Consider the following 21,211-nt stretch of genomic DNA (forward strand, 5'->3'; position numbering starts at 1 on the left):
AAAACACCTCGTGTCGCACGACAGTCGACAGTCGACAGTATGCAAATATACACGCATACATTACTATCCATAGATGTAATTGTCCATACTAATATTACAAACGCCTCCGTGGTCTAGTGGTACAGAGCGCGGCTCTTGACTCGGAGGTTCGATTTCGATTCCCGCGTTGGAAACATGTAATTTTCAAGTTTGGTTAGGACAATGCAGGCTGATCACCTGATTGTCTGACAAGTAAGATGATCCATGCGTCGGATGGGCATGTAAAAAGTCGGTCCTGCGCCTGATCTCTCGCCGGTCGTGTCGGTCTTCCGTCCCACTGGGTTATGAGAGTAAAGGAATAGAGAGTGCTCTTGTGTACTGCGCACACACTTGGGCACTATAAAATTACTCCTGCGTAGCTGGCCTGGTTTCAATGAAACCGGCCACCGTCACCGAAACCGGTGTGGGAGCTCTTATTATTACAAACGCGATAGTCTGTCTGTTAGCTCGTCACACCCAAACCGCTGAACCGATTTTGCTGTGGTATGCCCTATGGAGATACATACTTGAGTCCCAGTAGGCTTAGCATGGTCACCATGAAAACGGATTCTTTCTACGGACGAATAGACAAAGTGACACTTAGACAATGGAAATCCGCCATTTTCGATAATCGAATTTTGGCGCAACAGTTGTCTCATTGCTCAGTTAATTTTCGATGCATCGAAACGATCGATCGCAAAAAGCGGCAGCTACATGCTATACTAATGACATCCGACAATCGCCTACTTGTTATTCCGAACGCGTGTCCTGTCTGTGTGTCCACAATTTATACATAGCGCCATTACTAATGTGTTGTAAATGTACTGGCTGACACGTTGTAATGAAGATGGTGATGATGATGAATTGTTTTTGAGGATCCATACTTGATATTAGAAATGCGAAAGTCTGTCTGTCTGTTTGTTACCCCTTCACGTTCAAACTGCTGAGTCGATTTTGCTGTGGTATGGAGATGTTTCGAGTCCCTTAAAAGGACCTAGGATACTTTTTATACCGTAAAAATGTATATGTGTTTCAAACAGCTTGGACCCCTTGGAATTACGCCGAGATGTAGGTTCACTCTGCATCCTCTATCGGTTGTATGACGGGGAGTGCTCTGAGGAATTGTTCGGAATCAATCGGTGGTAGGCAACGTAGTTTCTTCGTTCGACTTTCAAAAAGTGTATCATGATACCCATTTTGAATAAAAAGATATTTTATTTATTTATTTATTTATACCACCTGCAACTTTTCGCCATCGTCCCACGCGAAAAACATACCATCCTCATCACCTTGATGAGTGGCAGTCTTCCACAGTGCGTTTTTCGCGTAACTTTCTGCCGCGCACTGTAAAACTCTGGAACGAACTGTCACCAGCAGTATTTCCGGACCGATACGACCTGCAAACCTTCAAGAAAAGAGCGTATTCCCTCTTAAAAGGCCGGCAACGCACCTGCAGCTCTTCTGTTGTTGCGAGTGTCCATGGGCGATGGTAGTTGCTTACCATCAGGTGACCCGTTTGCTCGTTTGCCCCCTTATTTAATAAAAAAAACAGTAAAACTACTTGTAGTGTGATTAAAATGGATGATTAATAAAATAAAACATTATGATAGTACTTACAAGTTATTTTTAGTATGATTATCTTGATTAATTTAATAGTTTTATCAAGTGTTATGAATTATGATGATAATAGGGTCAGTATTATGCGCACGTTTTATGTAGAACACAACATTATTGTGTCATTTTGATGTTGATGATCAGAATATTAACCAACTAGATGGCGCTGTACCAAAATTCGGTCATCTCGCGGGAAACGTATTTTTGTCCGGAAAAAGTATCCTATGTCCTTTACCTGGATTCAAACCATCTCCATACCAAATTGCAGCAAAATAGGTACGGTACTGCAGAGAGATATTCAGACAGACAAACTTTCGCATTTATAAGTATGGATAGATGACAGAGTAACCATGTCTACTATAGACTACATCCTACGCTTGTCGTCTGTGGGCGACCAGGACTGGGTCATGTTGGAACCTCTATGGGTTAGTAGCATAAGTAAAGCTGTTGACGCAACGCAGTGGTTATATTTAAAGTGTAAAAGTACCAGGAAACTATAACTGTAGTAGAGTTTGGAAGAAGATTGAAACTTTTATAATTCCAATAACTGTAACTTCTCTTGCATGTCTATAGTAGAAATGCAAAACACAAAACATAGAGCTAAAATGTTAGTTTTCAAGTGTTCAGTTACGGTCGCAGTCTGTGAAATTTAATGGCATACTTAACTGTAATTTAATAAAGATTTTAACATAAATCATTCACTATAAATTCTTATTCTTCCGTAGAATCAAAGTATTGTTCAGAATATTCGGTGGCTCCGCATACTCGTATAGCTAACATAACATAACTTTGTCAGTCTCTACCTACTCTACTGTAGAACTAGAAACCCTTCACAGTGGTAGCTGGGAAGTGGGAACTATAACTTACTACTAGGACAGCATAACGCAAGAAGAGTAGACGGATTTGATATTTATTTATTTTACTGCTATGCCGCACTCAGACATTTAATGATGATAACTTCAATTTAATTAAGAGTTTGGTAATGTAGGCTTATGTCAAAATCTTCATTTAATTACAGTTAAGTAATTAATGTTTATCTCTGAATGCGGCAATTATAAATTACAGTGTTATTGTTATTATTTGTGCGTGGTAGTTGGACTATACTAGGACAGCATAACCCGCGAAGAGCAGACGATTCTGATATAAAACAGTAATAAGTGGTCCACGACGAATGATCACCGTTACCGCTAATGACGGTAACCGCTAGACTTTCTCTTTATGGTACCACTATTGTATATGATACAAATGTACGGTTTGGGTGGGTTGGCAAACGCGGATGTCACAGACAGACAGAATCTGTATCTGTCTGTCTGTCTGTAAGTTGTCACCTCTTCGCATTGAAGTGTTCAACCGATTGAGAAAAAGAAAGGACATTTTTGCCTTCTTATGTATTCTCCCGGGTATCTATATATAAAACTCAAAGGTGACTGACTGACTGATTAACATAGTGATCTATCAACGCACAGCCCAAACCACTGGACGGATCGGGCTGAAATTTGGCATGCAGGTAGATGTTATGACGTAGGCATCCGCTAAGAAAGGATTTTGATAAATTCCAACCCCAAGGCGTTCAAATAGGGGATGAAAGTTTGTATATAATAATACTTAAGCTCGTTAAAGTATATCTTCATAATTATTCATACCGGTTTAGCAGCTTAGGCGGAATTTGAAGAGAAAAAACAGATTGGTAGGCACTAGGCGGGCTCAATTTGCATTTATATTTTAGCTCAAATTTGGTATGCCGATATTTTGAGTCCCGGAAAAGGACACGGGATACAATCCCGGAAAAATTAACGGATAAACGAATTTTGGCCCGACGGAGTTGCAGACGTCATCTAGTTATTATAATTATTTTGTAACATAAAATATCCTACAGGTCTATGCTATCCTAGTATTATTGTCCGAGACAATGTGAATTTGTCCCCTAATGTGGGTCAAAGCTCCCAAACACTATCATATCCGGCACAGTAATTAACGAATTAGTGAGTTGTGTGTCAGCAAATGAGCTCATGAGTCGCCTGATGGTGACAATAACCCTCTTACTTTAATACATAGTGCTTATTGTTCTAGGACTATTGTATTTGTCTGTCGTGTAGCTTTTCATATGTGCCAGACAAAACAAGCATACTAATTTGTATCTAAGTTATTCCCACGAATATTTTTATTACTAAGGAGTATGAAATAGAGATTAATTTCTTTATTTTCCTATACAGGGTGTAACAAAACTAAGTGATAATATAAGGGTGATAAGGGGGTGTACGTGGTCCTGACACAGAGTTCACTGTGAAAGTAGCAGGGTTGGAAGAGTAACTTTTTTAACTTTTATATGGGAATATGCATGACGCTGGTGCGCTTGCCCATACAAATCAGAAAGAAATTGCTCTTTCATCGCTGCTACTTTCACAGTGAACTCTATGTCAGGAACCCATACACCCGCTAAAGTCACTTAGGGTTGTTGCACCATGTACCATCGAGGAAGATGATTCCTATGTAATGCAATTGACAGACCAACGTTATTTGGTCTAATATGTCAATTCAATGTTAATTGTGATCTGTCACTGCTGCTGGATTTGACGTAACGCAACCAAACTACTTAGGTCCCCGATTTGCATAGGAATCAACTTCTCTGATAGTACATAGATAGTATCTTTTACATGCATACAAAAATATTGGTGTTGCTCACATAAAAGTGTGTTTAAATGAGATATTTTCGTGTGCAAAAGGGACAAGCAGAGATGGGTCAATAGACTTATTTCTCGCAGCTCTGCGACCAGTAGATTGTTTCTTTTACATGTACACAAAAAAATTGGTGTTGCTCACATAAAAGTGTGCAAACGCGATATTTTCGTGTGCAAAAGGGACAAGCAAGAGATGGGTCAGTAGACTTATTTCTTGCATCTGCTTGCAGCCCTGCGACCATACTATACTTAGCTATATTTGAGCAACTAATCATTGTTAACCTCCACTAAAAAGAAAGCAACTGCTGCAAGCTGGGCTAAGAGTTTTTGGATTTTCCGCAGCATTTGCTATCATTAAAATCGTGATTGTCGTGAGAAATGTAATATTTTTGTATGTTTGAACTTTGAATACATATCGTGATGTGGGAATTGTATATTCTTTCATGTGATTCATACAGACCTGAGAAAAGAGTTCAATGTGTAGGTACGATCGAGGAAATACGTTTTGTTCGACGTTTGACAACGTCTCTGTCAATATTCGGACATGACGTGTGCTGTCGGATTGTTTACTGTATGTGCCAGCAGCGCCCTCTGCTCCGACCGCAGCGTAATATTCCCTGATTATTAACATACCAGACGTTCCGCGTGGCTTCGCCCGCGTAAATTAGATATTTCACAGACAAATTAGTCCACTAAAATAGCCTATGATCCTTCACAAGGTCTACTTCCTATCTCTTCCTCTATTACTTCGCTTCTATTAGTTTTAGCGTGATAAAATATAGCCTATAGCCTTCGTCGATAAATGGGCTATCTAACACCAAAAGAATTTTTCAAATCGGACCAGTAGTTCCTGAGATTAGCGCGTTCAAACAAACAAACAAACTCTTCCGCTTTATAATATAATATATTTGTCCACTAACTAACAGCTGTCTTTATTATTGGCTGTACTTTACACTGTAGTCTGTACACAACTGCATAATATGATGTAACTAAAATATAGTATCATATTACGTCTACCAAAGTTTTTTGTCTGTCTAGCGGCTACTGCAGTTTTAATTGTGTTTTAATGTTGTATAGACGTAATATGTAATATTATATTATATGGAATAAATGACATATCAGAGTCATAATATGATACACCTTATCGAGGCAAAAAACCGTGGCCGGAAAAATGGGCAAATTCTGTGTTGTTTTGGGGCTGCATATTAGATAGTGTATAAAATTTTAGCATATACCTACTTAGTTAAAATAGTAAATTTTGTTTAGGAGCTTTTTAATTTGGAGTTTTTTAAAAGTTAGTCAGTGTTTAAAAAGAGAAAGTAAGTATTAGATTTTTTGCCATGAATTTGGGCTTCGAAACTGCTAAACCGATTTTGATGAAGCACAAAATGTAGAGACTAGATTCTAGAGGCATCACGCCAGTACATAATATTGTGGCAAAATATACGGATACGCCGAAATTTCCTAATAAAATATCGAATGCCAGATGGCCAGTGAGTCATTCGAACACTGTCTCCTTATACATATTTGTCGATTAGCTATCTTTCGATATATATTACCTTTGTATTCTACCTGTATTATCTTTTCTTTAAACTTTAAAGACTTTATCTAATCGCCATAAGTGCGAGTGAGATAGCAGGTGTTAGAGCGAGATGGCTTTAGTGAGAGGTAATCGATGTAGTAATAATGAACCTTATCAACATCGATATAAAGTACATTTTGGTTTGTCAGTGATTAAAGCGGTATTTTGTAGCCAGATTTCGTGATTCTGAAGTTTATTTGTATTGGAATAAGGTTGATTTTAACTTTAGCTTATCAGCGACTATAGTGGCTATGATGTATGTAGGCATAGTCGGTGATTGTAAACTTTATGTCTATTGTGCTAAGGTTGAAATTACACTGTTTAGTAAGCATGAGTCATGCTTGGGTACTCCTCGAGACAATAGTAAAGAGTTGTTGAACTATAATAATGACTAGATGATGACGCTCGCCAGCCCGTTTATCGTGCGGTAACCGTACATTTTTTCGCAAAAAAGTAGCCTATGTCCTTCCCCGTGGTCTACTGTCTAATCTGTGCCAAATTTTGTAAATAATTTTTGAGTAGTTGGAGAGATTAGTGACTTCAAATAATTTTCCCCGTTTTTTCCACGTTTTCCACTATTTCTTCGTTTTTATTAGTCGCAGTGTAATGTTACTTAGCCTGAAACATTCCTCGACAAATGGACTGTCCAACAGAAAAAGAATTATTCAATTCGAACCAGTAGTTCCTGAGATTAGCGCGTTCAAACAAACAAACTCTTCAGCTTCGTGATATAAACTAGATGACGCCCGCAACTCCGTTGCGTCAAAAGTTCAAAACTCGTTTATAGTGCGGGAACCGTACATTTTTCCGGCACTCGAAGTATCTCCATATCGAATTTCAACAAAATCGGTTCAGCGGTTTTTGCGTGAAGGGGTAACCGGTAGAGGCGGGAGTCATGTTAAGCCGACTTCCAAAAAGGAGGTTTTTTTTATTAAATAGGGGGCAAACGAGCAAACATCAGAAGAGCTGCAGATGCGTTGCCGGCCTTTTAAGAGAGAATAGGGTAATAAGGGAGGGTTAGGAAGGGAATAGAGGAGAGTAGGGAAGGGAATAGGGTAGGGGATTGGGCATCCGGTAAACTCACTCACTCGGCGAAATACAGCGCAAGTGCTGTTTCACGCCCGTTTTCTGTGAGAGCGTGGTATTTCTCCGGTCGAGCCGGCCCATTCGTGCCGAAGCATGGGAAGCATCACCAGTGCTGATGTCTCATCGTCATCAGCACTGATGATGCTTACAGACCTTGCTATTCTTGTTGCGTCGGGTGTTGTCACACCGCGCCGGGCGCCGGCCACGCTCGACGCGCCGTCACGGCCTCGCACACAACCGGGTCGGCTGACCGACAGACCGACACTACTATTGTTATGTAGTACCAACTTACTACCAACTTGTAACTACTCCTGTTTTATTGACGTATGTACTCGAGAATACTGGGCGTAACAATACTAAGTGATAATACTTTAGGGTGTGTATATGTCCCCTATGTAGAGTTCACTGTGAAAGTAGCGGCGATGAAAGAGCAAGTTTTGAGACATTTCTCGTAGAAACATAGCTACGTCAGAAGCACAAAATATATTACGTACTTATAACGTAATATATTAGTAGTACCAATCAGAAGTAAGTAGTACTTTTAGCGCTGCTACTTTCACAGTCAACTCTACATGAGGGAAACATGCACACTCTTAACTCTATATTATGAAACGGTCGCTTTGGAGAATCATATTATGAATTATAATGTGATTCTTTTTTTTAATGGTCACTGCTTGCAATTCATGTCTAGTAAGTCTGCGTTTCCACTGAAGCGGAGCGGAGCTTAGCGGTGCCGAATTGACCAATCACCATGCTCGAAATCTTCCCTGTCATTCCGCTGGGATAGCACGATTGGTCAATTCGGGCACCGCTAAGCTCAGCTCCGCTTCAGTGGAAACGCAGCCTCATTCGTACTAATTTAACATTCGTCAGTTTGACAGTTTTGACAATTCATTTGCTCAATTGATTGAGAGGAATTGCTAAATGTGACCATGACCATTTTAGCCCCGCAGGGCTGAGAATACTACAAGTATAAGGTTGCGTTTCCACCAGAGATGTATTGCGACTTGCGAGGAATGTGTTTTTGTCACGGCAAGCTCACCTCAATGAAGCGATGCTATTGGTTCTCAAAAACATCCCTCGCAACACATCTCTGGTGGAAAGGCAGCCTTATTGTTGCATTGGGCGGCCTATGTCCTACGATTGGGATCCAGTTTTTTGCCGGAACGATGGACATGTGAGATTTCGTCTCTTACCAGTTTTGCGGAGTGGTTTTGCGCCGAAAAAGTTGCTGTACCGGTCCCCGCTTCCCGCGTAAAAAAACAACATGGCCGCGCGGCGTGGCCGGTGGCGGGAAACGCTATGGTCACGTGGGTGGATCTAGATTAGGTTTTTTGTGATTGTACACGCTAATTTGTGCTATTAGAGCATAGCTTTTATCGCGGGCGTTGAGACTTGAGCGCGACCGAGTCAAGAAATCGCGTAACGAAAAAACCTAACACCACCCACTCCGACTGGCACAGCGGTGCGTGTGATTGTGTACTTGCGACTAGATGTATGCGAATTATAATTGCATAAGTTGATAAAAATGCTATACCTACAATTATAGCTTTACAGCGGCAGTCTCCGAGTTCCGCACGTGTTTATATTTAATTTGGATTGTTTACGAGCCAGCCATCTAATCGGCAACATAATAATTATATTATGAATTACTAGCGACCCGCCCCGGCGTCGCACGGGTATAAAATATATAGCCACTGAAAAAATTATTAGAATCGATAGCCTATGATCCTTCACGTGGTCTACTTATTATCTGTGCCAAATATGTAAAATAAAAATTGCTCCAATAGTTCGCGAGATAAGCCCTTTCAAAGAAATTTCCCGGTTTTTTCCACATTCTTCTATTAGTCTTAGCGTGATAAAATGTAGCCTATAACCTTCCTCCATAAATGGGCTATCTAACACTGAAAAAATCATCAAAATCCGTTGCAAAGTTTTAAAGATTAAAGTGAACAAAGGGACATGAGGGAAAAAAAAACCGGCCAAGTGCGAGTCGGACTCGCGCACCGAGGGTTCCGACAGCTTAAAGGTATTATAGACCTGAGTATTTGGTATGAATTTCAATTTAATACCTCTACGCGTTTATGAGGAAATGGGTAGTAAGTTTAAAATTATTAAAAAAAAATATATTATGTGATGTAACTAAAAATTTATGGTTTTCGTAATTTTTCCTTTATCTATGCTATAAGACGTTGCTTCGTACCAAATTTCAAGATTCTGAGTTCACGGGAAGCACCCTGTAGGTTTTGATTCCCTTGCAAGTGTCGAAAATTTGCGGCATAAACGGCTGTATCTTTTGATTGCGTTGGCTTAGAAGTTTGATTTTTTCACAGCTTCAAGGGACAGTAGACCTGAGTAATTGATATAAATTTCAGCTTCATACCTCCACGCGTTCCTGAGAAAAAGGGTCTTGACAGACGGACGGACGGACAGACGGACAACAAAGTGATCCTATAAGGGTTCCGTTTTTTCCTTTTGAGGTACGGAACCCTAAAAAGCGACTTTGTTTTATAATAAGCATAGATGATTGACAACCAAGATATCCATAATGATTGTGAAGCTGCCTCTTACTGTATCGAAGCCATACTGTGCTGTGAGGAGCCAAGCCTCAGTTAATCAGTGTCCCAATTTAGTTTTTTATTTGCGCCAGAGTTTGTTAATCGCGCGGGAACCGTACGTTTTTTCGGGATACATAGTATATTTAACGAGTATGTCCTTTCCCAGGACTCAATGTATCTTCATACCAAATTTTAGCAAAATCCATTTAGCTGTTTAGGCGTGAAGAGATAACAAACAAACACAATTTCGCATTTATGATATTAGTAAGGGTGTAATTTCGAGAGTTTTGGTTTCTCGTGCTAACGTTTGAAAACATCCACAGCCGAACTTCCTCCTTTTTGGAAATCGGTTAAAAACTAGTAGCTAGCTACCTAGTGCTACTTGCTGTAATCGGCCGCAGACATTCCAGCAGCTTGTGAAGTTGTAACACAACTCGCATGTGACACAGCTGTTGAGGTTTTGCGGTGAACCCGGCGCTGAAGTTCCTGTATCCAGTTACTCACATTCGGATATCCTCACTAATTACTTAATGTTATAAATGCGAAAGTGTGTTTGTATGTTGCCTCTTCACGCCCAAACCGCTGAACCGATTTTGTTGAAATTCGGTATAGAGATACTTGCAGTCCCGGGAATGGACATAGGATACTTTTGTCCCGGAAAAATGTACGGTTCCAGCGATATAAACGACTTTCTGTGCTAGGGAGTTGCGGGCTTTGAACGCGGCGACCGAATCTGGAAATTCCGTAACGAAAAAAACCTGACGTCGTTACAGTTCGGCCGACTTCGACACGGTGTTTGTGTGCCTGCGACTAGACGTATGCGTGTAGACTAGATGCTATGCAACAGCTTTACCGCGGCAGTCCACGAGTGCCTCACGTATTTTATTAATAGTTGTAGTTAACTTTATCACTGCGTTACAATTCGCACTGAGTACAGATGATTCATACGATACAAAAAGCTCTTTCCACCTAATATAGTCGTGAAGTAGCCCATGTCCAAATGTCACGGTCGTTGTGACCTCTGCGGACAGATGGCTGTGACTCAGAGGGATTGAGATTTGAGATAGATAGCCACAGATCAGTCCCCTCGTGACCACGGCCGTTGCAACACGGCCGAAACGTCGAGAAAAAGTATGTACTCATAGTAGCATTACTACTTAAATAAGCCGCGTTAAGTCCCGATTAAAAAGTTTCATTATAATGCAACGCGAAAGTTTAAAATGTTAGATAGCCACATGGTCTATAATCCATACTGATATTTTAAATAGCGAACGTGTGTCTGTCTGTCTGTCTGTCTGTTACCTCTTCACTTAAACCTATGAAACAATTATGATGGAATTTGGTATACAGATATTTTCTTGTTGGGATTCTCTATTTCGTACTGAATGGAAGCTATATTAATGTTAGATTACTAGATGACTCCTGCAACTCATTTGTGCCGAAATTCGTTTATCGCGGGGGAACCGTGCATTTTTCGGGATAAAAAGTATCCTATGTCCTGGGAGTTGGGAATTCGGACTCAAACTATCTCCATACTAGATTTCAACAAAACCGGTTTAGCGATTTAAGCTAAGAGATAACTCAAACAGACACACACTTTCGCATTTTTTTTTTTATGAAATAAGGGGGCAAACGAGCAAACGGGTCACCTGATGGAAAGCAACTTCCGTCGCCCATGGACACTCGCAGCATCAGAAGAGCTGCAAGTGCGTTGCCGGCCTTTTAAGAGGGAACAGGGTAATAGGGGAGGGTAAGGATGGGAAGGGAAGGGAATAGGGGAGGGAAGGGAAGGAAATAGGGTAGAGAAGGAAATAGAGTAGGGGATTGGGCCTCCGGTAAACTCACTCACTCGGCGAAACACAGCGCAAGCGCTGTTTCACGCCGGTTTTCTGTGAGAACGTGGTATTTCTCCGGTCGAGCCGGCCCATTCGTGCCGAAGCATGGCTCTCCCACGTATAAAATTATTATATTAGTATGGATTCAGTGGTGGTAGGTTGAATATTATTACTAGCAGATGCCTTTGTGGGAAATAAATATACTGTGTTTAACAAAAATAAGTGATAGGTAGTAATACTTTAGGGTGTGTACGTGTTCTTTGTAGAAAATTCACTGTGAAAGTAGCAGCGCTGAAAGACGAATTTTTTTCACTTTTGTATGGGGAAACTCGTGGCGCTCGGGCCCTTGCCCATACAAAAGTGAAAAAAAAATTCGTCTTTCAGCGCTGCCACTTTCACAGTGAACTCTCTACAAGGAACACGTACACACCCTAAAGTATTATTACTTAGTTTCGTTACATACTGTATAACTAACTTCATTGAGGTTTTTGTTCAGTATTTTAGTTTCAGGGTTAAATAATAAAAACTCTAACCTTCATACTTCCTGTATCCGCTAGAATCTAGATTAAAGTCTTTGTTCGATCTTTGTTTCACTAAAATCGGTCCCGCGCCTTTTTGGTTAGGAGGACCAAGCGGGCCGATCATCTGATTGTTTGAACAGTGAATATTTTTCTCTAAAGTTGGACTTATATGCGTACGCCCAAACGCGCGGTTTGGCGGCTGCAGCGCGAGATCACAAGCAATTATTGTATGTAAATGACATCGTGACTGCGATCATTAATTACATACTATAGGCTTACGGCCGTTCCCAATATTTGATCTATCTCTGGTTTTGCCCTACTAGAGATAGGAATAGCTCACATTAGACATTAGAGACATATATTTTATGTCAATTATGAGCTATTCCTATCTTCAGTAGCGCAAAACCAGAGATAGATCAAATATTGGGAACGGCCGTTAATGACTTTTTTTTTTTCTTATTGGTAATTGAAAGACCTCTCAAAAATAGAAACGTCGGTGAAAGAATGACTCTGATAGCTTAAAAATCCACATTACAGCCTTATAAATTAATCAGTATATTTTTATCATGGTCGTTGATGTTACAATTACTACTGAAATGATTATAAGGAAAATCACATTTCCTGGAAAATAAAATATTTTGTTATAATGTACCTTACTTCACTATAATATTACTAACCTACCTACCAATAATTTAAATTTCTATACAAGTTTTAAATCTATTTATTATCTTAAATCAACGTTACTAAGTACAATATCATGATAAGATAGAGATTGTCTATAATCATTAATCACATAATTTGTCTATTTTGTTGTTCGACAAGTTGTGGGATTGTCACTATGAAATTGTTTGTCTTTTGTTGTTGTGTTTGATGTCCTTTATATTATAATATTGTATCGTTTTCGTCTCTACCACTTTATTGGGAAAGATTTGACGTTGAAACTTTTTAAATTGCGTTTTAAAAAAGATGAAATGTCAAAATGACATTTGACACAATTTAAAAAGTGGAAATGACATTGCCCTGCCCCGACTATGTTGTAGATGACTAAAACACTAATTGTTTTTGTTTTCTTGTCTGTTGTGTTATTTGTTGTTCTATTGTTAGTTATGTTGTTGTTATATTATCTGTTGTGTTCCTGTTTGTTGTCTGTCTGCTGCCTGTCGTTCTTTCCAGGTCGCTGCCGCTGCTTTCTGGGTACAAGGTGGTGGTTTTTAATTGAGTCTACTAAAACTTTTTTCTCTTTCTTTCCAGATTGCCCGCAAGCAGTCTTCTACGTCTTCTTATTTCTTGGGACTGCTGCTGTCTCGTTCTAAGATATTTCTGTCTCTCTCTACCGGAGAGAATGTCGTTGTCAACTACACTCTTGAGTAGTTATGCATTCCTAGTCACAATTTACGGGTTTCGTTAAGATGGCCTAAACAACTTTTAATGAATATTAATTAAATTAAATTCAGAATTCGACGCCCGCTCCACACTCTTCATTAAATTTAAGTGATCATTAAATGGCTGTGAGAGTAGGTTCTAGATAGGTTGTTTTATATTTTTTATTGCTAAGTTCATCTTCTCCATTTCTCGGTAATTTCACATAATTTTATTGTTAATTTAAATTTTCTTGCCCTACCTAGTAATTAATTTCAAGGAAAGCAATATCCATTAAGATTTCGAACGTCTTGAAAACTTTTTCAATTACAATATCTTTAGTTATTGTTCTCAGTAATTATTGTCAAAATCGTTTTTTTAATATTTTGTTAAAATAATTTCTTCTCATTTATTTATTGAAATAGCTGTATTGATTATTAAACATTTCCTGAAGTCTTTATCGTTGTCTTTTAGAAATGCGATAATTTGTATGTCTGTCACCTCTTCACGCTCAAACCGCTAAACCGTTTAGGCGCAGCGCAGACGACTGACTATCCGTGACGCACTTTTTAGTCCGTGGTCGGTGGAAATAGAACCTATGCAATTATATGCAGTAACGCAAACTGCGCTGTGCATCGAGGTTCTATTACCACGGACTAAAAAGTGCGTCACGTATAGTCTGTCGTCTGCGCAGCACCTTAAGCTGAAATTTGTTATGGAAATACTTTGTGTCCAGGGAAAAGACATGGGATTTTTTTTTTATGAAATAAGGGGGCAAACGAGCAAACGGGTCACCTGATGGAAAGCAACTTCCGTCGCCCATGGACACTCGCAGCATCAGAAGAGCTGCATGTGCGTTGCCGGCCTTTTAAGAGGGAATAGGGTAATAGGGGAGGGTAGGGAAGGGAATAGTTGAGGGTAGGGAAGGGAATAGGGTGGGGGTTAGGGGATTGGGCCTCCGGTAAACTCACTCACTCGGCGAAACACAGCGCAAGCGCTGTTTCACGTCGGTTTTCTGTGAGAACGTGGTATTTATCCGGTCGAGCCGGCCCATTCGTGCCGAAGCATGGCTCTCCCACGTAAAAAACATTTTATATACATTTATATCCTGGTAAAATGTACGGTTCCCGCGCGATAAATGAATTTTGGCGCAACGGAGTTGCGGGCGTTTTGTACTCTACAATCTTCGTTAGCAATCAATTCTTATAATATGAACAGATAAAAATATGTATTTCGATAATAGTTCTAATTTTTATTCACAATCTTGCTTATCTATTAGATAGTGTTATTTTATCTACTGTTATAAGCATCAGTAGATAGTGTTTTGCTAAAATAATATTACGTCATGGTAGTTGACTAGTACTTGGTAGATTGTTTCTAACTTAAAGTGCCCTGAAATTGTAGAGCCACTGTTACCAGATGACCGTTGCGCCAAAATTCTTTATCGCGCGGGAACCGTACATTTTTCCATGATAAAAAGTATCCTATGTCATTTCCCGGGTGTCGGGACTGTATTTTCATACTAATTTCAACAAAATCGGTTCAGTGGTTTGGGAGAGAAGAGTTACCAGACATACGCTTTCGCATAATTTATAATTAAAGTAAGGATTAAGATGAAATGAACGAGTATATTTCTTTTCTTCTTTGTATAGTTCTGTCTCGTTAGTTACTAGAGGAGCATATTTGGTTAGGAGGTTGTTGCTAACTTTGCTTGCTTGTAATCTTTGCTATTCTAAAGCTGGATTTGTAATATGAACCCGCCCCAAAAGCGCGGTTTGGCGGCGTCACCGCGAGGGCAAACATTTTATGCTGTAGCTTGTAATGTCGCGGTGTAGCCGAACCGCGCGTTCGCGCTGCAGGCTGCTGAATATAAATCCAGATAAGGCGCTGTGAAGACGACGGGGCGGGCCGGTCAACTTCGCTGCGTACACCGTCTGCGGCTGCCCGCACCGCGTACACAAAGCACACGCCGTCTGCGCATGTAAACGGTTTGTGTGATCCACGGAGGGCAGTCGCGGGCATGCGCCGCTAGTGCCCGCCGGGCACCTGCGGTCTTTTTGCCCACCGTGTGCGTTGGTAATCTTCCCTTTGTGCTATCGTTCGCGGCGAAACTGACCGCCCCGCCCCGCCTATTCGTCTGCAAAGCGCCTTAGGCGCTTTTTTGACGGCCCGCCCCGCCCCGTGCAAAGCGCCTAAACATTCGTGAATTGGTCGTTTGCTGAAAGATTTCGTGATTGGAGGATATCTTTCTAGAGTGATGCTTAGCAATATCGTTGAAGCCGATGGGTAAATTTTGTGTGGATTTTCGCCATTCGCTTACGACCTTATAGTATCCTGTATATCGTGTATACGCGATCTCTATCAGTTTATCTGCCACACGTCTTATCAAAAACGTGACAGACAAACTGATTGGGTGATATTTTACAGTAAATAATGGTAGCGATATAGACTATAAATGGATCTCAAATAAACATGGAGAGAAAACTTACCAGAGAGGACTTCATGAGGAAGAGCTTCAGGGCTCCGAAGGTGTCTCCGGCGCCCGAGCAGCCGGTATCCATAAATGGGGCTCCGCCCCCGTCTCCAGTGTCCCTGGCGATGCTAGAGAGGCCCCCACAGCCGCGAGCAGAGTACGAAGTGACCACATCAGGGATAGCACCCAAAAGACTAGAGCTGAACAGAGCACATCCCATACATCTCAAATCATTTCAAGATCCAGAAGACCCTATAGCTCCCCCGTCAGACGATGTGCTTAGAAAGCTGGAAAGGCAGATTGGGGAGATGGAGCGAGGGTTGGAGAGAGCACAGAATGGGACAGTAGAAGTGGATGAACGAGTAAGGTACGCGGAGCATGAAAACCTATTAAGGACTGGGGTATCATCTGTCGGAGGAGGTGGTTACTTACCGGCGGATTCTGACACGGAACACGATGTGGTACCGTTCAATAGGAACGAGAGTACCAGGAGTAGTACTGGGGCAACAGCGCCCGTCGTGCGACCGGCTACCAGGCTCGCACGAACGAATTCGGATACCCAACAGCATACGGTAGCGGCGACTGCGCGGCTAATGAGGAAGTTGGCTGATGGGGGTACTAAAGATGAGAAGACCAAGGTGATTTCCCGGAAGGCGATCCAGGCGAGGATGGAGAGAGTGAAGAATTCGGTGGTGGGGACCAAACATGAGCACAGAGTGCTCGCGGAGCACAGGAACGAGCCGAGCCCAAGGAGTCCCACGTCGCCGGTGCCGCGCCGCGCGTCGTCACAGGTATTGTTGTGCTGTCTGAGTGTTTGTGACGTCGTGTTGTTGTGTGGATCGACCGGTCCTATTGTTACAATATGATCAATTAAAAGATTATTAATAAAAATATCTACCTACCTAGTGTATTTTTAGATGTAAACTAGCTTTGTGACGTCACACTAGAGGGGTGGTCTCACGAATGTGGCTACCCGTGAGTCCTGTGACGAAGAGGGGGTTAAAAAATCATGAAAATAGTGTGACCTACTTTATGGATGGTCCCCTAATGGCCTGATCACACCTATCAAGTGGAACGGCGAGACAGTGCTCTCGGCCAATGAAATTATTTGCACTCCTCTCGGCAGGTGTAATCGAGTCCCAAGTAAAATTTATTTTACGTCTGCCGTACCACATCCATAGAAATTTAAGATTAGAATTAATTACGAAACGAAATAGGGGAACGTATATTCTACTATCTCTGTAAGGTCACAGAATATATATTAGTAGTACCAAGTAAGGTGTCGCTAGTATAGTTACTACGCGATAGTAGACCTAGGCTCTCAATTATTTAAATTTTAAAATTTTTTGCGCTTAGTGAAATAAGAGGCTGTATTTTGTGTCTATAATTATTATTTACTTTAGTGAATATTTTATACTAATAATTTTCTTTTTTCTCTTTCTCAGGTAAGCATCACAATCCGAAATCGAATTTTGTTGCTGAAATCTTAACTGGTAAGAAGAATTCTCTAAAGTTTTTCACGTATGTCTAACTTAACTTACTTACTGCCTGACGTCTGTAGACCAACGTATTAACTACAACACAAGGTGTCATGCTTTTATGCATGTGTGTGAAAATATGTATACCAAAAAATATATTATACCATCCTCATCACCTTGATGAGTTAGGTTTCTCTCGTAACTGCCGTGCACGGTAAAACTCTGGAACGAACTGTCACCAGCAGTATTTCCGGACTTATACGACCTGCAAACCTTCAAGAAGAGAGCGTATTCCCTTTTAAGATCCCGGCAACGCACCTGCAGCTCTTCTGATGTTGCAAATGTGCAATGTCCATTGGGTAACGGTTGTTGCTTTCCATCAGGTTACCCGTTTGCTTGTTTGCCCCTTAATTTTATTATAAACTAGACAAACAAACAATAACCAAACTCTTCAGCTCTATAATATTATAAGTATAGAATATATATTAGTATAGATAACCTCCTCCTTTTTGGAAGTCGGTTAAAAGTATACAAATGTGTTTCTATTGTAACATAGCTATGGCCGATGACTAACAGTCGTCAAGTGGTCGCTATATGTATGTATGTATGTATGTGGACATATAGGGGCACGGAACCTGTTCGCGACCTTGACAACACAACAGGTTACTACATCACATTTCTTGTGATATGATATGGTTTAGTCTGTTGTTTAAAGTTGGGATAAAAATGAGTTAATACTTATTAGTTGCTACATGACTTGGTAATTGGACGGGAACCGTACATTTTTCTGTAAAAGAGAGAGTCCAGAGAGGGTTTGTATAAGTGATACGAAGTTGACCGGGTTACCTATACCAGCCACGAGGTAACCCGATGAACTTCTGCGAATATTTCAACAGTCAACACTAAAATTAACCAAAGCGTTTCAGCAGTTCTCGAGACTGACAGACTGACATGCTTTCTTATTCATAATATTAGTAGGTATGTATTTTCTAGTATCTAGTAATCTTTGTTCGTCCATTCAGGTCGGAATTCTTTACTCGCTATACAAATTGAATATTTGAATATTAATTTGTTAATATTGAAGGCCGCACCCATTCTGTTAATAATGACAGAGTATTAAGCAATACATTGAAATGTGTTAAACTAAGTGTAAAGGTTCTTGCTCACTGAGGCAGAAGGCATAAATCCGTAAGTTAGACTAATATTATAAAGAAGACGTGAGCGGAAGAACTCAATAAGTAACATTTTATAACATACGGATTATTACTAATTTTTTCCTCATAATTTGCAACTTTTCTAATACATCACCTATGACCTAGCTAATATATCTGGCTACACATATAATCCAGTTTTTTTTATTATTTCAAATAATTTTCCGGTCCTAAAGCTTACTTTTCTGAAAAAAAAACGGCAATTTTTTACTGTTACTTGGTCCAAACGGCTGAACCGATTTCGCTGAATTTTTTTTCAGCAAAATTGGTTCACTTTACCCCAGTCCCCAAAGCTAAGAAAAATGCGTTCTTATCAACATCCTAAAGTTAACATCCTAAAGTTAAAAACCCACAACTTGAGCACTTTAAAAGGGGAAAAAATAAAACGAGCGAATAAAAAATTACTTTGCGACTGATGATGAACATACTGTTTTAATAACATGGGCGGTATTAATTTGACTAAGCGAAAAATAAACTAAACTAACGACTAATATTGATTTATAATAAAATCCAGAACGAGCTTACAAAATGTGGATTGCGATTAATCTATTTCAGATATTAAAATTCTATCCGAGCGACTGTATTACTAAGTGAGCGACTAGAAATACATAGCGGGCAACTTCAATATTAAATATAGATTAAATTTTTCTAAGTGAGGTTATTTATTACGAGCTACTAAAAAGTTCATTTTGAGCAAACTTTTGTGAGCTGCTTTATTAATGATAATTGATTACTGATATTCTATTTGAGGCTTTAGATTTTATATTTTGATACGTGTTTTAATAAAAACTACATATTGTTAAATGCGTGCGAATTCGAATGGGGGCGGGGCGACGAATCGTTGCAGTCAGATGAGTTGGGCTGCGGACCAATACGACTTTTTTGGGTTAGGTTAGATGGCTTCGTTGGATCGTTCGTTGGATCGATCGATGGATCGTAGTTATTTTTTTGTAAACCACCCAGAAGTAGGAGCCCGTCGAATCATAATTGAAGACAGTTGTTTTTTTTTTTTGGTATAGGTCGCCATTAAAATTTTACCCATTTCTTTGACGTTCCGTTAAGGATTATAATTTGTGTAATTTATGAATGATTTTATATATAAACGGGGTTTACCCCCCTCCCCTGCCCCTCTAAATCGTTGGGTATGATTCTAAACTTTTACCGTTTTATAATTTAAGTTTCTACAAATAGAATAATACATATTTTGGGATCATCAAATCAAAATATGAAATCTCTGTTAGCTACCACTTTTTTCACATATAAAATTGTTGTTCCTCTTATCCAAATGAAGCTACTCACAAAAAGTTTGCTTGATAGTAATAAAAAAAATGTTCTATCCCTGTCCGTAGTAGTCCCTGAATAAGTGTTTCATCAAATAGTTAGTGCATATTCATTTTTTTTGTTTGAATGTGTGCTCATTATACTCTGCTCATTAGTGTATTTGTCAAAGTGGTTTTTGGTATTCGAAACACTTCATTTAAGATAAAATGCCGCTCAGTATAAAAATTACATTTGCAAAATATTGAAAAAATGCAGGACGTAACGTTAACACTCAAACAGATATTAGGTCGCTCAAAAATTATAAAGCTGCTCATTTTGTATTTTAAGTAACTCAAATAAATAATTTCTAAGTAGCTGTTCTGTTAATTTCTCGTCACTCACTCTCAGTCGCTCAAATAGTAATTCTGTAACCCAAATTTAGTAATTTTGACACCTAAAACTGTAATTTACAGTCACTCGATTAAATACTACCCCTTTAAAAGTGCTCAAGTTGTGGGTTAGTTGTGGGTTTCGCAAAGTGTACCACAAAATTTGTGGTACACTTTGAGGAAAAACTATCACGCCTATTGATTTGTGCTTTAACATAGTAATTTTTTATTTATATTATGTAGATGTGATATCATCGATCAGTCAAGGTTTGGTAACTATTAAAATATAAAAAATTGCCTTAAAGATTATTAGCACGCAGAAAAACGAAGCGAGCCCTCAAAAAGCTCGGCTTTTAGCTAGTGATTGTTTAACTTACCGGTAACCACGTAGACTGAGCTAAGTGTAGTTATCGACAGAATTCACGCTTCGCCGGCCGCCTGACACACAGACAGACTTGAAGGTTTTCCCGCTCGGGGTAAACTAGGACAGTTTATACTAAAGATATAGATAGATGTTGAATGTGTAATGCTAAGTACTCACATGCGGTTTTGCTCGATCGAGCAATAACGTCGAGCAAAACCCGCGGCTCGGGCTTTCGTCCACACATTCAGCATTGCTCGATAGTTTTATAGTCTGTCAAGAAAGTGAAGAAATAAAAAAATGGCAACATCGTGTTGTCATCCCTTTCAAATTAATCTAAGAAAAAAGGGTTACACTTACACTACGATGTTGCCACTTTTTCATTTCTTCACTTTCTTAACAGACTGTAATTCGATATAAGTATTTAATTCCATCGAGCCGGCACGATGCGAGCCTTTGAGTCGTGAGTTTTGCGGTACAATTATTACTCGATTTGGAGTAAAACTATCGAGCAAAACCGTACGTGATTACTAACAGAGACCAGCCATATAATATGCTTAGTACTCTATGGTACTAAGCATATTATGAGTAACACAACGAATTGATTATTCACACATTTTGAGAATAGCTGCCCTAAAGTATTTTAGGGCAGCTATTCTCAAAATGTGATCCGCGGAATCCTGCGGCCCGTTACTCCGTTGCGCTAAAATTTGTTTATCGCGCGGGAACGGTACAATTCTCCAGGATGAAAAGTATCATATGTCCTTTCCCGAGACTCAAAATGTCCC

The 21,211-nt window shown here is 39.9% G+C and overlaps 1 protein-coding gene across 16 annotated transcripts in view; it reads left to right on the plus strand.

Annotated features, from left to right (window-relative positions):
• LOC121738112 (serine/threonine-protein kinase MARK2-like) overlaps positions 1–21,211 on the plus strand; it is a 154,033-nt gene that overhangs the window by 76,789 nt on the left and 56,033 nt on the right. For 12 of the 16 annotated variants that reach the window (XM_042129950.1, XM_042129952.1, XM_042129953.1 and 9 more), the window contains exon 2: positions 15,679–16,515. The exons of the other annotated variants lie outside the window; for them this stretch is intronic. In XM_042129950.1, the coding sequence (XP_041985884.1) occupies positions 15,724–16,515 (792 nt within the window). In that variant the 5' untranslated portion in view covers positions 15,679–15,723. The remainder of the gene's footprint in view (positions 1–15,678; positions 16,516–21,211) is intronic. 16 annotated transcript variants of the gene reach the window in all.

This window comes from Aricia agestis, chromosome 22 (assembly GCF_905147365.1).
Source record: "Aricia agestis chromosome 22, ilAriAges1.1, whole genome shotgun sequence".
Lineage (NCBI taxonomy): Eukaryota > Metazoa > Arthropoda > Insecta > Lepidoptera > Lycaenidae > Aricia > Aricia agestis.